Source organism: Grampus griseus, assembly GCF_964374135.1.
Source record: "Grampus griseus genome assembly, chromosome: 1".
Lineage (NCBI taxonomy): Eukaryota > Metazoa > Chordata > Mammalia > Artiodactyla > Delphinidae > Grampus > Grampus griseus.
The window spans coordinates 31,366,513-31,383,453 of record NC_139017.1 but is presented as its reverse complement, the minus strand read 5'-3'; the positions used below and the strand labels follow the sequence as shown (position 1 = coordinate 31,383,453).

General features: G+C 38.9%; 1 protein-coding gene across 4 annotated transcripts in view; it reads right to left on the bottom strand.

The window, feature by feature from the left end:
* Positions 1–16,941, bottom strand: part of FAM20B (FAM20B glycosaminoglycan xylosylkinase) — a 41,613-nt gene that overhangs the window by 12,918 nt on the left and 11,754 nt on the right. For all 4 annotated transcript variants that reach the window (XR_014297720.1, XM_082670936.1, XM_082670938.1 and 1 more), the window contains exons 2-4: positions 15,326–15,834; positions 10,038–10,124; positions 6,371–6,480 (exon numbers count right to left, since the gene is read on the bottom strand). Coding sequence is in view for 3 of the 4 variants with exons in the window: in XM_082670936.1 (XP_082527062.1) it covers positions 6,371–6,480; positions 10,038–10,124; positions 15,326–15,702 (574 nt within the window). In the remaining variant the exon portion in view is untranslated. The remainder of the gene's footprint in view (positions 1–6,370; positions 6,481–10,037; positions 10,125–15,325; positions 15,835–16,941) is intronic.

Below are 16,941 nucleotides of genomic sequence, written 5' to 3'. Positions count from 1 at the left end.
GCGGGGAAGAGGCATTCTCATACATCACTGTGGAGAATGTAAACTGATTAAACACCTATGTAAAAATGTATGTGCCCTTTGACCCAGCACTTGCACTTCTGGATATATTTGATCATGTATGAAATAAAATATGTACAGGGTAATTTTGGGCAACAGTGGTTGTAAAAACAAAATACTGGAACTTTTATGTCCAACAAGGGCCTGGTTAAATGAATTATGGTAGATCCATACAATGGAGCATGATGTCCTTTCGATATTTTTTAAAAATTGTGAGCTGTGGGAATGTATTACTGATTCAAAAAACAGAAAAACAAAACAAAACATTGCTTGGTGTAGGAAACCTGTTGCCTATGTGACAAAATCCAAACTTCTGAGTTTGGTAAATAAGACTCTTTATAACCGAATGGAGTCAGGTGTACTGGCTAAAAGTGCAATCTAAGGTCAGGTTTGTGGGATCAAAATATAAACTCTAAATAGTCATTAGACTGCAAGACATTGGGCATGTAATTTCACCTATCTAAGCTCCCTCTGTAAAACGGAGATAATGTAACAGTTCTTCCCTCCTTGGGTTGTGAAGAGTGAAAGAGACAATCCCCAGTAATGCTCAGCACAGTGCCTGACCCATTGTCAGAGACCAATCAATGCCAGCTATTTATTATGAATAATCTGGTTCCAATCTACCTTTCCAGACCTCAATATTCCGGTTTTATAGCCATGAACCTGAGGCTCCGAATCTTTCACTATTTCCTGAATGCGCCAAACTTTTAAAACTGGTTTTCTGATGACCTCGATCTCCATGCTCTCCTTGGATGAACTACCACCCATGATAATAAAATCTACAGCTCCAGCCCACACTTCTCGCCTAAGCTACAGATTTTAGCTCCTAAATAACTAGTCGACATTTACTCCTGGATGTTCCTGTCAAGGTGAGATTCTGCACCCAATTTCACTGTGTGTGGGTTTTCCCCCACCACCAAGCAATTCTTGGACACCAGCTAGGTGTCCTACAATTTAACTTAATTCTGACACTATCTACCCGGAGATAGCATCAGACTCCACAGGTTAAGGGCTCAGTCCCATAGGACTGCCCTCCACTTCAGATGGCAATTGCAAGTCCAGGTTGTCATCTGTGCTTCTGACCAGCTGGCTATAAATTAGAGGTCCCTATGAGCCCCTGTTTGGGTTCGATTAATTTGCTAGGGTAAAGAATATACAACAGGGAGAGGACAGTCTCTTCAATAAATGGTGTTGGGAAAACTGGGCAGTCACATGCAAAGGAACGAAACTGGACAACTATTTTATAACATATGCAAAAATTAACTCAAAATGGATTAAAGACTTGAACTTAAGACCTGACACCATAAAACTCCTAGAAAAAAACATATGCGGTGAGTTCCTCGACATTGGTCTTGGCAATTATATTTTGGATTTGACACCAAAAGCAAAGGCAACAAAAGCAAAAATAAACAAGTGGGACTATATCAAACCAAAAAGCTTCTGCAAAGCAAAGGAAACCATCAACAAAACAAGAAGACAACCTACTGAATGGGAGAAAATATTTGCAAATCATATATCTGATAAGTGGTTCATATCCAAAATACATAAAGAACTCATACAACTCAATAGCAAAAAAAAAATCCAATTAAAAAATAAGCAGAAGATCTGAATAGACATTTTTCCAAAGAAGACATACAAGTGGCCAACAGATACATGAAAAGGTGCTCAACATCACTAATCACAAGGGAAATGCAAATCAAACCACAATGAGACATCACCTCATACCTGTTAGAATGGCTATCATCAAAGAGACAAGAAATAACCAGTGTTGGTACGGCTGTGGAGAAAAGGGAACCCTTGTGCATCACTGGTGGGAACATAAATTGGTGCAGGCACTGTGGAAAACAGTATGGAGGTTCCTCAAAAAATTAAAAATAGAACTGCCATATGATCCAGCAATTTTACTTCTAGGTATCTAACTGAAGAGAGAACAAAAACACTAATTCAAAAAGATATCTGCACCCCCATATTCACTGCAGTACTATTTACAATATCCAAGGTATGGAAACAACCTAAGTACTCATCAACGTATGAATGAATAAAGAAAAAAAATGTGGTATAGATACAATGGAATATTACTCAGCCATAAAAAAGAATAAAACCTTGTCATTTGCAATAACACTGATGGCCCTTGAGGGCATTACACTAAGTGAAATAAGTCAGAGAAAGATAAATACTGTATGATCTCACTTACAGAATCTAAAACAAAATGAAACAAAACAAACCCAAGCTCACAGATACTGAGAACAGATGGGTGGTTGCCAGAGGCTGGGGGGTTGGGGGGTGGGAGACATGGGTGAAGGGAATCAAAAGGTACAGACATCCAGTTATAAAATAAGTCATCAGGATGGTGACTATGGTAAATAATACTGTACTGCATATTTGAAAGCTGCTAAGTGAACAGATCTCAAAAGTTCTCTTCACAAGAAAAAAAAAATTCTGTACCTGTATATGGTGATGTTTGTTAACTAGACTTATTGTGGTGATCATTTCACAATATGTACAAATACTGAATCATTATGCTGTACATCTGAAACTAACATAATGTTGTACAATTATACCTCAAAAAAAAAAATTTGCTAGGGCGGCTCACAGGTCTTAGGAAACCAGTTTACTCCCTAGATTACTGGTTTATTACAAAGGATATCAATCAAGAGCCAATGAAGAGATACATAGGTCGAGGTCCTGAACAAAGACGCTTCTGTCTTTGTGGAGTTTGGGGCCTGGCATGGTGGCACATGGAAACTTTTGGTTCACCAACCTGTAGAGTTCCCCGAACCCCGTACTGTTGGAATTTTTATAGAGGCTTCCTTACGTAGGCAAGATCAATTAGTAACTCCAGCCATGATCAGTTATTTCCAGCTCCTCTCCACTCTCTGGAGAAAGGGCAAGGGTGCGGTGCTGAAAATTCCAAGCTTCTAATTATGGCTTGGTCTTTCTGGTGAAGAGCCTCCATCCAGGAGGCATCCAGGAACCAACTCAGAATCACCTCAGTAGAATAAGATATGCTCCTAGTGTTCCTACCACTTAGGAATTTACAAGGGTTTTAGGAGCTGTGTGTCAGGAACTGGGGACAGAAACCAATGTATCTATTTCTTATTATTTTACACAAGGAAACAAAATATCCAAAATTAAATTCATTATCTTCCTCTGCTCCATCTCCCTAAGTCTGCTCCTTTCTATATATTCCTAAGATAGCTAACAGCTTCATTATACACTTAGTCATCCAATCCAGAAATTTAGGAGTCATTTTTAACTTCTTCCTCTCTCTCAATTGTCTCACTCAGCCCAAATGTTCACCAAATTCCTTCCATTCCAGTTCTGAGTATCCCCTAGATGTCCAGGTTTTAGTTTGGACTCACTGCAGGTGCATTTACTACAACAGCCCCCAAGGGCTCTCATCTCAGCTTGCCCTTCCCAATTCATCCTCCACAATGCTGCTACAATTAGTTTTCTAAAACTCAAATCTGATCTTTCCACATTCAAAGTCTTTTCCATGGCCTCCCAGTGCCTAAGGAGAAAATCTTTACTTCAGCTCAACTACACAGTCTCCTGAGCTTGCCATGCTCTTCTCTCATTTCTTGTCGCTGTTGTCTCTGCTCTGTCCTCCACCTAGAACAGGGTTAACTCAGGGAGCCTGTGAACTGGATGGAAACAAAATTACATTTTTATTTTCACTAACTTCTACCTGAAACTTAGCATTTCCTTCAGTTACGATGGTAGGCAGCAAACCATAGTATTAGCGCTACCTGTGACTTTCTCAACAGAAGAAATCAATAAATTTTTCATATCATATTAGCATTGCTGCAGATACTTCAAAGTATCATTTATATTTATGGTCCGAAATTAAGGTAGTTACTAGATCACTCTAAATCTTGTTATTTAATGTGTAAATAACGAAGCACATGTTACTCTATCACAAATTAGCTTTTTGTAATTTTAGGTTAAAAAATATATACTTCAATATTATTAGTTTTGTTTATAAGTCTATGTATTTTAATTTATGTATTTAAAAACATTATTTTGAGAAAGGATCCAGAAACTTCTCTAGACTGCCAAAGGAGTCACTTGCACAAAAAAAGGTTAAGAGTCCTTTTCCAAACCTAGGGTGTTCTTTCCCACTGTATCTTCCTGCAGGATTGCTATTCTCCCTTTAAGACTTGGTTGAAACTATCACCCCAGCCCTAACTTCTAGACCCTCTCCTCTTCCCCTCCACATTCCCACAGGCCCTCTGTATATGTGTGGCTCCCCCATTAGATAAAGCTCCTTGAAGGCAGGAAGGTGTCATTCATTTTTGTATATTCAACACCTAGTTCAGAGCCTGCCACACAGAGTGAAACAAAATTTTGTTCAATAAATAAATGAATGGATATAGAAGAATATACGCAGATCAAATATTTTAGTCTCAAAATCTGGGTTTGAATCCTGGCTAACAATTAGTAGCTTTGTGAATTTGGGAACATCATTTAACTCTTTTAAACCTCTTTCTCAGGTCTGAAATGTGGATAAATCTTCCCTACTTATTGCACTCTTGTCAAGAGGATTAAATAAGGTAACTGTGTGAAAGTGCTTTGTCAAGTTGCAAGGGCTATACAAAATTTAGCTATCATTATACCAAGTTATCTAGTAATACATTTTAAAAATTGTGCTAAGGTCAGTCCATCATTTAAAACCCATCTCCAGCCAATCCCTCTACCTGCCTGCTATGGACTGAATGTTCATGACCCCCCTAGAATTCACATGGTGAAGCCCCAATATGGTGGTATTTGGAGGTGGGATTTTAGGGAGGAGTCCTCATGATGGGATTAGTGCCTTTATAAAAGACATGATAGAGATGATTCCTCTTTCATTCTTTCTCTGCAGTGTGAGGATGGATACAGGAAGAAGACTGCTGCCTGTGAATCACAAAGAGGGCTTTCACCAGAACCCAACCATGGTGGCACCCTGATCTTGGATTTCTAGTAACCAGAACGGTGAAAAATAAATCCCTATTGTTTAAGCCACACAGTCCATGATATCTTGTTATAGCAGCCAAACTAAGACACTGCCCTATGCTGTACAGTGTATCTAGAAGCTTTTCTCTAAATGTACCAGTGCTTTGTACTTTCAGGTCTTTGTGCCCTCATTTCCATTATACTTCCTGTTATTGTGCCCAATGCCCTTCCCTCTTTGCAGCCTGGGTAGCGTCTATGGATTCTTCAATACTCAGCCCAAGTGTTAATAACCTCCTTATAAACCTTTTTCTGGCCTCTCCCTTCCCCTGCACCTTGCACAATATAGGAGAGTTAACCTTCTCTGAGTCTCTAGACAGCAGGCCTATTCTTCCCATCCATCAGGAATGCATGTTTGCCTAAGCATAAAATTGGACAAGCAGAAGTGATTAGAAAATATATGAAACAAATCAGTGACAGTGTATGCTTTTGGTTATTTGCAAGAACAGCAGAGCCCTAGCCTGATAAGTTTAAATTCTGAATGATGAATCTGTCAAAAGTGCTTTAAATATTCAGTTTCACCTCATTATAAATGTAAATCCATTCACTCTAGCAAAGCAAGTTGAAGTTCATCTTGCAATGTCTATTTCAACAGTCATATCAACGCAGAGTACTGTGTCATTGAAAATGGCACCCTGAGGAGGCTCAGACAAGAGACCACAGCACCTCTGAATTCCTCCCATTCTCATTATGTCTGCAAGGAGAACAGGAGTGAGAATTCCAGCCCAGACCCCCTACCTCAGAGTGTGACAACGGAGAACAGAGGCCAGAGGGATGGCAGTCAATTCCACACACAAAGAGTTACATAGACTAACCTTTGCAGAGTGGGAGGAGGCAGTGGTGATCTTCCAGGCCCAAGGGCAACCCTACAAGGGAATTTCTGACCCTCTTATAGAGTTGCCTTAAGGTTTGCTCAATTCTCAGGAGATAGGAAACAGTTCCCAAGAAAGTACAGGAGTATGAAAAAAACCACCAAGGCAATGATACACAGACAGTAACTGATTCAGACCAAATTTTGAGTTTGAGATTTAGTTTAAGATCAAGCAGAAGGAAATAAAGTTATCCCCTAATTACACTGTCGTAAATGATCTCACTTCCTACTTCAGAGACACACAAAGCGTGCATTAGGGAAAACTTTCAATTTCCTGCCATCCACCTTTAGATCTATTTCCCCCAGTACTGTGAGAACAAGTTGCCTGATTTGCTTTTGTAGTCCCTTGAGTTCTTCAGTTCCTAAAAGTCATGAGCCAGCTTGCTCAATGATGCCCCATTTAATTTATTAACTATTCCCTTACCTAAACGTCCTCTATAACCTCCTTACCTACAGTTAGGAAGGTGCTCAAGAGCTGCTCCGTGGCAACAGGCTTGATCTCTGTCCGCAGATTAACAAATCTGCCAACCACCAAGGGGGCTCGGCGGAAACCCAGAATCCTGGTTTGGAAGGTTGAACAGAAGAGAAAAATCTTTGGGGATATATTTTAAACAGTAGTCTTTTTTTTTTTTTTTTTTTTTTGCCTGCATTGTGCAGCTTGCGGGATATTAGTTCCCCAACCAGGGATCGAACCGGGCCCCTGGCAGTGACAGCGCAGAGTCCTAACCACTAACCACAGGACTGCCGGGGAATTCCCTAAACAGTAGTCTTAAAAATCATGGTTAATCGTGTTAGGTGTGTAAAGGTATTGCTGATTGCTGGTAAGTATTTTTTAGAGGTACATATATTTGTGAATTTAATATCAAGATGTAAATAATTTATATAAGACAAATCTAGCAAAATGTGAGCAATTGTTAAACCTAGGGAGTGGGTATATGGGTTCACTATACTATTCTTTCTACGTCTGTTAGAAATTTTTCATAATAAAATTTTAAAATTTAACAAAGCATTAAAAAAAATTGGGCCTAAACCCATACAGGGCTTCAAACCTTTACATAAAACATTGACAGAAAACTACACAGATTAATCTAAAAGGATAAACTCACAGGACAACTTAAATATAGATACATTTGAAGATGCTTCTAACGGTCTAAAAGTGCAACCTTATCGTTGAGCACCATCATTTTTTTTTAAAAAGAAATTTTCTGGCTAAAAAATACACACTCGCTGAAGAAAAGTTGGAGGGGCAGGATTTGGAACACACAGAAAATTTATGGGAGAAAATTAAAATCATCCATAATTCCACAACTGAGAAGTAACTACTACCATTTCGGCATAAGACCAGTTTTTCCTTCACACATATATATAAACACATACTCACTCTTGTGTGTATATACACAATTGAGATTATGCTATATGCACTTCTGTCTCCTGCTTTTCACTCATCATTGTATCATGAGCCTTTTCTCATGTTATTAGAAAAGCCTTTAAAAATGTCTGTGCACATGGGGCATATGTATATGTATAACTGATTCACTTTGTTATAAAGCAGAAACTAACACACCATTGTAAAGCAATTATACTCCAATAAGGATGTTAAAAAAAAATTGGCTGTGCAATAAATAATCCGTTGTTCAGGGCTGCTGACTGACTCTGTCCTAAACTCATTTTTAGAAAAGCCACAAAAGCAAGGAGATCAATAGATGTCAAAATATCATAAAAAATGAGAGAACTTCCTGAGGCCAGAGGAGGTGGTTAAATCCTAATGTAATGGAGAAATAGCAACCCAGAGCAGAAAAGTATAAGGTGGGAAAGAAAGTGGGGAAGTATTTTTTCTCCCCATTGACTGTTGTCAGACCTTCAAAGAACAGCAGCCACTTAGTGCTGGGAAGCTGTGTCCAGTGGCACCTGAGCTTGGATGGGGCAGTTAACAAAAGGGGTAGGGGGACTGGCCACAGAATATCTTTCAGACTTTGAGGGAGGGAAGGGCTTTAAAATACAAGACCCCCAAAGCGCAGGTGATAAATTGAAACGTTATAGGGACTTCCCTGGCAGTCCAGTGGTTAATACTCGGTGCTTCCACTGCAAGGGGCACAGGTCAGATCCCTGGTCAGGGAACTAGGATCCCGCATGCTGTGTGGCGAGGCCACAAAAATAAATAAATAAATAGAAACATGATTATATTTAATTAACATCAAAAGTAATTTCCATACAAAGACCACTTCACTCTAAGCTAACAAACAGGTGTTGTGCTGTGAAAAGGAGGTACTAATCTCTACCCATAATTGGGGGAATATAAAATAACAATGAGATACCACTTTACATATATTAGATTAACTAAAATTAGTATGTTGGATAATATAAAATATTGGTATGGATATGGGAAAAAGATCTTCATGAACTGCTGGTGTCCATCAACAGAGAAACAGGAAGGGGTTTAGGGATGAAGAAAATAAGGAAACAAACGAGGTCTTGGAAAGACTGATTCTAATGTGCAATTAAGTGATGAGTAGGATTTATCCAACTCTTTCCCACTAGGCCTTAGAAGAGGCAGTGAAAATTCATGGTTGTGAACAAACATTTATTTAATTCTTCCCTTTCATTAGATATTTAGATTGCTTCCATATTTTCACTACTGAAAATGCTACTAGCTAAGATCTTGGTGTACGTATCTTTGAATTTCTGATTCTCTAGGGTACTTCCTAGAAATATCTGGGATGCTTGCATAAAAAGGTAGTTACTCATTCAAAGGGTATGAACATTAAGGTTTTTGATACATAATACAGGAGTTCTTAAAAGAATGACTGAACCAATTAACAATGACACAAGCAGTATACGAATGTCAATGTATTCCTGCCAATAAAGTATTATCTTTTTTCTAATCTTTGCCATTTTCAGTAGGAGAAAATAGTATCCCATTGTTTCAACTGGATTTTTTTTTTTTTTTTTTGGCCTCGCTGCACGGCTTGTGGGATCTTAGTTCCCTGACCAGGGATTGAACCCTGGCCCACAGCAGTGAAAGTGCAGAGTCCTAACCACTGGACCACAAGGGAATTCCCTGGATTTTATTTTATTACTGGTGAAGATGAACTCCCTCTGTCATATTTATTAGCAATCAATAATTTCTATTCAACCGTGTTCTTAGACCATTTTCTACTAGCATTTTAGAGAATGTGTAAGATTTTCTAAACATTTATATATTAAGGCTATTAATGCTTAGATTATATTAGATTCAAGTATTTTCCTCCTAAGTTTGTTTGCTTTTAAATTTTGTTTGATGTTCCTTGACATATGAGTTAATTTTTTTTAATTTAGTTGAATCTATTGAGTTTTTCTTTGTGATTTTTAAATTATTGCTTTTATGCTTAGAAAATCCTTCCTAATCCAGAAAAAAGACAAAAATTCACCTTTATTTTCTTCTGGTTTCCTTATAGATTCATTTAAAAAATATTGTCAATAATTTCTTTTAAAGTCTACCAATATGCCCTGATTAAAGAGCTGATCAGAGGAGCAACTGGGATACTAGACAATTCAGTTACAAGGATCCTGACTAGTAACTTGCTAAAAAAGTATTAATTTTCCTAGTTAACTTATACATTTAGAATTCACATCTATTTTCCTCTTAGAATTATCCTGGTTATTGAAGCTGTGCATATTTTGTATGAAGGACAATAAAATTCACATATATGTCATGCTATATGTTTCTAGCATATGAGGATAAGTGAGTATTATTTAAAACAAAACAAAAATCAGGACTGCCAGGCCCAATTAATGACCAGTTCAATTTAGGGACTTGAATTCAAACTCTGGTTTTCTTCCTGCCATTTTATTTACCAAGAACATCTTCACTCATGCTAATGAGAGAGGGCATAACAGAATGAAATGACCTAAAAAAGCCTGGAGTTAAGACATTTACTTTGGTATTCCTAGTACCACCCAAATAATGAGGAACTCATACAAATTTAATGGAATTAATCAGTTATCTAAAGTAGGTAACAAGTTAAAGTTATTAGATTTCGTTTTTTTATTACATTCCTTTGAAAGGCGTCCACAAGTCCTCTCCAAGATATTTCTAAAAGGAAACAAAACGAATGTAACCCACTGTGATTACACATACCTGTCCAAATGAAAGGCTGCTACCTCTGCATTGTGTCTATCATAACCAGCATAAGGTTCCCCTTCTACCACATAGTCTCGGTTATACCTGCAGAGTGAACGGGAAGCACAGATGCAGACATGAATTACATCAGTACCAGAGGCGACAGCACAAGAGGCAGAATAGAAATCTGCAAGCCTGATTTTGCTCTAGAAAACTTCTCTGTCAATCCTGAGAACAGTCATGGATCAGCATAGATCACTGGTTGATGTGGTGAAGATGAAGTGGAGAAGAAAACTAGAATTATACATCTACCTCTGCTATCATTCTATGAATAAAACACAGATGTTATTTTTACCCCTCTAAAAGACTTTCAATGTAGCTTAAGTAAAACTATAAGGTACTTTTCTGGAAGGTGAGGACCATCTTTGTATCTTCAGCACAGTGTTAAGCCTATAGTTCATGCTTAATAAATGTCTACTGAAATGTTTATTAGACTAAGCTGAAGTAAAAGGAAAATATGGCAAGGCTTACCAGAATGGCTATGGCAAGGCTTATTAGAGAAGTTTAAATTTCATGGGGGAAAAAATGGTCCGGATATGCCTCTGTTTTTGTTAACAAGGAGGCAAAGGTACATTTGCCTTCCCTGTTAATGGGAAGAACTAGATGCAATTCACCTATGACCTCTACTGTTCACTTGCATTTCCTCAATCAAAAGGAGACCTATCAGGCTTTACAAGACAGAAATAAGTTGAGAATGACGTGAAGAGGAGGCACTCCACTAAGGACACTTGGATCTCCAATGCTGAAAAGGCCATGGGGAATTTGGAAGCAGTACTGTACAAGGCAGTGACCTTCAACATAAATGACCACAGAGTACAAAGTAAAACCATGTCCACCAAACACATTTTCAAATCAAAGTGATGAAACATTTATGTTAGAAGACAGACACGCAAAAACACCTGGTTGGACACCAGTTTCTTCCTAGCATGGTCAATATACTCAAACGTATTTTTTTGTTTCTAGTGTCAAAGCATCATTTAGGCTGCCAAGGATTACACCTGTTACCTCCAAATTAAAAGTCTCAGTTTTTAAACAGGACTGCAGCAAAAGCTGACACTATTCAAGCACTTCTCTCTCCACTACAGCTGCAGGCTGTCCATAAAGCTGGGCGACAGTCCTTGAATACCTTATTTCTCAGGACTCCAGAGGAGCCACAGGAAGATTTGTGGTGCTGTGCTGTCCACTCCTTTCAGTGAAACATTAGAGAACTTTCCAGTATATAGAAAGGCTGCTTGGAGTGAAATGTAAAACCCTAGAAAAATCCGGGAACTTTGGGAGTAGGCTGGAGAAACAGGGAGGGAAGGAAAAGGGAAAGGAAGAAAAATCAAAATGAAAGAACTGCATTGGAGTCCGAAGGTCTGAATCCTTAGTTCATGCTTTGGTTATGAGAAAGAAGGAAAGTCAGAACCCTGGATTTCATTTTCCCCAGCTGTAAAATGAGTAGTTGGACTAGTTGCTCTCCAAGGTCCCTTTCAGCACTTCCTAAGATCAGTCATTGACTTCTACCCACCCCCAGGCCCTTGCCGTCTTGTTCCTTTCCCACCATAACTGCAGTTTTTCCCTGTGAAAATCAATTTAGTTCCAGAAAGGATACAGCTATTGGGTTGGCCAAAAGGTTCATTCAGTTAGTGAACACGTTGTTCAATAAAGATCTTCGTGAAAGTGAAAAATGTCTTTTTTTACTTAAAGCCCCATTAACGTTTTGGCCAACCAAATATACTGAAAAAAATCACTTTTATAATAATGTAGTAAGGAAAAATGTGCAAATAAAGGCATCACTGTATTCCTATATATTTCATGTACTATACAAATCTTCCATCTCTGGCAGGAGGACATGGACAACCAGGCTCCAGAAATGCTGAACCACAAGTGGCTGTTAAAGAAAGGTGCACGTCTCGACTTAGCAGAAAGGTCTTAGATCCTCCTCTCAACAAAGCAATCCATCTTAAGTCACTGACAGAGCAGCAAAATTCATACAGTAACTGCCAATAAATCACTCCTATCCTTCTGGTGAAGGACATCAGAATGTGACCAAGAACATTAATTTGCACTTACACTAGGACTAAATAGCCTCAGAGGCCCGCAGGGTCAGAATAGCAATTTGCTGGGTGTTTGGGGGCTGGAGTCAATTTCTACAAGCACTTAAATGTGCACCCACTTTCCCCACCCCGGGAGAGTGCCAGGTGTAATCAGCCCAGGTCAGTGTGTGCAGTGACTAGAGTGCTATCACCTACTGCAGGTGCCCGACAGCTTGCGGGAGGTGGGGCAGGAGCATCTCTGGAGCTGGGCATAGACAAGGGCTCTTCAGAAGGTGATGGGGGAGGAAGGGGCCGCACTGACAAGAATAAAGAGCTGGGTGTAGAGAGGAGGACCAGGCTGTGAGGGGCTGGCCACTAGGCTGTGCAGGCTGGGTTTTGTCTGGTGAGCAATGGGAATCCCTAGACGTTTTAAAGTTGGGGAGCACAGTGATTATATGGGTATTTGGGAGAAGAATGAAAGTGGATTTCAGGATGGTCTGGAAGAGGAAAGTAATGGGAAGGCTTCAGTGGTAGTAAGAGATATGAGATAAAGCAACAGTGACTAAGGTTAGCTTATGCATTTATCTGCTGCCACGTCCACTAGTCACCAGTCTGGCCTCTTCCTCCCTCCAGTTATGCTTTGTCTGAATACCCCAGTCCTATCTGCAAAGCACCTGGACTAATACTAATGTTGCACACCATCAGTAATATCTGCCTTCTAACACTTCCTGCTGTCCCATCTCACCTTCAATTCTTAGTGTACAAATAGTGGGTGTGGAGAGGGTATCCTTTTATTTAAACACAAAATGCCTGCAACTCATCTCTTTTTACATGAATTTAATTTCTGTTTTTAGTCTGTCTTCTTTCCATCACTCTGCTTATGCTGCGATCTCTCAGGCTACAAATCAAGAGGTCAAAGATCATATTTCAAAAGGAAAGTAGCAAATTTTTGATGATGGGTGATCCATGTCATCTCTCTTACAGGAAGGCAAACAAATTTAAGAGAATCACACGTGTGTGGCAGAACACAAGCTGCTCACACTCTGACATCTCCATTAGTTACTGCAGGGTGATCTTGTCAAGTTATTCTTTCTCAAGTTATTCTTTCTAAGTCTCAGTTTCTTACTCTGGAAATAAGAACTGTAACTGCCCACAGTTGTGACAAAGGTTAAAAGCATTAACAGATACAAAAGTACTTAGTGTAATGCCTGGCAAATGGTGTGCATGCAACAGAAATTAGATCCAAGTCCCACATAACTATGCTTTTTCCTCATTACCTGCCAATCAGACTTTCTATTCTCCAAAAGTCTACTGCATTTTAAAACTTTCCTAATTTCCACATCTTCCACACACCATACTGCCCAGTTCCAGGCAAATGCAGATCCCTTCCATTTCTGGAATTCCAATAATATTAGCTCTCTGCTTGCCTATTATCTACTGATATTTGAGCCATGAAGGGAGCTAAGCCAACTACTCTGGTCACAGTTGGTTTTTGCACCCCTTCACCCCATATTTCTTCTCCCACTCCAGCAAGAGACCCAAAGTTATGTGTTACAATTTTCTCAAAAGCTCTACTGAGGAATGAAAAAAATGTTTAGTACACAGAAAATTTTCGACATTACAAATTTTGAGAAAATCCACTAGTAACTAATACCTGTCAAAAGAATATAAATCACCATCATGTTAACCTATTTCAAATTCATATACAAACAGAAAACTTTAAAAAAACTAATTATACTATAGAATGGCCACACGAATTATCTCTGTAGATCCTTAAAAAAATCCAAAGGGATCACTGTCTAACAACATATGATCTAGCCCTCTCTAGTTCAAATTTGGACTGAGGCAACTAAAATGGCCCAGTTCTCTGCTTAAAACAGGTAAAAGAAACAACAATGAGATATCACTACACACATATTAGAATGACCAAAATCCAAAACACTGACAACACCAAATGCTGTTGAGGATGTGGAATAACAAGAACTCTCATTCGCTGATGGGAATGTAAAACGGTACAGCTGCTTTGGAAGACAGACTGGCAGTTTCCTACAAAATGAAACATACTCTTACCATATGATCCAGCAATTGTGCTCCTTGGTATTTACCCAAATGAACTATGAACTTACATCTACACAAATCCTGCACATGAATGTTTATAGCAGCTTTATTCATAACTGCCAAAACTTGAGTAGGTGAATGGATAAACAAACTGTGGTACAGCTATACAATGGAATATTATTTAGAAAAAAAGAAAAAGAAAAAAAAAAGCTATCAAGCCACAAAAAGACATGGAGGAACCTTAAGACACAGAGAGAAGCCAACCTGAAAAGCTTACAAAAGGTATGATTCCAACTATATGGCATTCTGGAAAAGGCAAAACCATGGAGACAGTAAAAAGATTAGGGGTTGCCAGGGGTTCAGGGGGAGGAAGGGAAGGATGAATAGATAGAACACAGGGGACGCTGAGGACAGGGAAGCTATTCTGTATGATACTGTAATGGTGAATACTTATTATAAGTTTATTGAAACTATCACAGAATGTACAGCACAAAGAGTGAACTTAATGTAAATTATGGACTTCAGTTAATAAATTAATATTGGCTCATCAACTGTAACAAATGTACTAATTTGATGGAAGATGTTAATAATTGGAGAGACTGGGGAAGAGAGGGGAGGGGATATATAGGAACTTTCTGTACTCTCCCCTTGATTTTTCTGTAAACCTAAAATTGCTTAAAAAATAAAATAAAGCCTATTAATTAAAACAAAACCAAAGCTCAAGTGAAAGAATCACAGCTTTAGTGCTAAAAAGGACTTAAGTCACCCATCCAAAACCTACTCCAACTCTGGGGAACTCCTACTCCACAGCATCCCTGACATGTGGTTGCCCAGTCTTTAATTGTACACTTATGGTGACAAGTTGCTTATTTCCTAACCAATTCATTTTGTATCTCTAACATCTGGCACATAGTAGATACTTGACAAATTTCAGAATCAAGGATAGCTCTAACTGTAAAATGTGCAGTCTAATATTGAACCAAAACATATTCCTATAAATTTCCCTTACTCAAAGAATCATGGAACATTAAGAGCTAGAAGAGACTTCAGAGATCTTCTAGTCTCTCCTTCCCATTTTACTGAAGAGAATACCAAGAGAGGGAGATGAGCACTCATATAAATCCCAAGTTACAACTAAACAGCACAGATAACTTCAAGATGAAGACTTACCGCTTAGGTTTGAAGACAACTTTCTGTCCTCCTTCAAGTATCAGTAAGGCTTTCAGTTGTGTCCCTTTATAACCTACATCAGCTTTAATGATTTTCTTGGTGGCCATGGCATGCATGATTGCCCCCAGCTCTGGTGTCTCTTCAGGGTACACTTCCCGGGGAACCACCCACTGGGCTGCAATCTCCCAGGGAGACTGCAAGGTGTGGTCCAGCTTGGACACCAGCTCTACCCGCAAGCCAGCCATCATTCGGTGAAAGGCCCTCTGGTCCTCCCGGTTGGCAGCTGATGTATCTAAGTTGTCAATCAGGAAAACTTTGGTGAAGATAAAGATGACAAGGAGAATTGCTAACAGCACGACTCGCTGCTTTAGCTTCATGGTGACCTCTTTTCCTTCTCCCCTGACTACTCTCTCTGACTTATCAAGGAGAGCAGGTGGTGATTGTCAGCAAGGAGATTCCATGATTATACACACTGGTCCATTTCTTCACTGAGGTGCCTCCCACAATTCCTGCAAGCCCAAGTATAAAGCACAATTCAATCAGAATTCTGTCCTTCCATCCCTGAATCTTTTGCAAGCCTCAAATATATTACTCACCATTTTAGCCTTGCTAATCCTATGCCCGAGAAGACCCAATAATTTAAAATGAACTGGTCCAAGGAAGGACCTAATAGTTAAGAACCGGGTACATTGAAAATTTAAAAGCAAATACTACCGTTTTAATAGGGTGCAGAGCCATCTAGGAGCCATTTGGATGGCTACCAATTCCTAGAAACCAAAACAATAGGAAAAAGCACAAAAAAGTAAAACATTGAGATATGCATAACTCCTTAACTTTCATTTTTACCTTTCAAAATCCATAAAGGACTTTTGAATATCCAAAACCACCAGTATTTGGTAACTTTGCAGTTATCTCCTCCAAATATAAGTTTTATGACACGTTATAACACAGGAACTCCTAAAAATGCCAAAGAGGGTACAGAGGAGAGTAATAACTCCCTCTCCAAATTCAAATACCTAGCAATCCTGGACATGTCATATCTGCTATTCATGTATTTAAATACAACAAACACCCAGATATATATCTCTACTTAATCAGTCTTCTACTAATTATTTTTCAAAATTAAAAACCCTGTAAAATATGGATAATCAAATCTGGATAAATTAAGTAAAGGAAAAACATATCGCTATACCATCTGGCTATTAGTAGAACATGACCAGAAAACTAATGAAACCTGGTACTAGAGCAACACCATGAAATCTGGACTGGTCAGGCACATAACAAAGATACTGATGCCACAGACATAAAGAAGTGCTGCTTCCAGTGTGGGGCACAACACCCTCTGGTCAATTCTGAAGCTAAAAGATTCCAAATACAAGATTTTTGCAAGGGTGTCAAGAACATACAATTCAGCCTCATTTGCATGCTGACAGGTTGCTTTCCACTCCACAGGGCCATTTAAAAACATGCACAAGCTCACTTTGCTACATGCCTACAGGCAGCACGCACTGGGCTAAGACAAAGATGACAAGAAGATAACAGGGTGTTGCTTCACTCTCCAATTCATTTAACAACTCAAACCATTAATTGAAGAAATAAAACCAATACAAAAGATA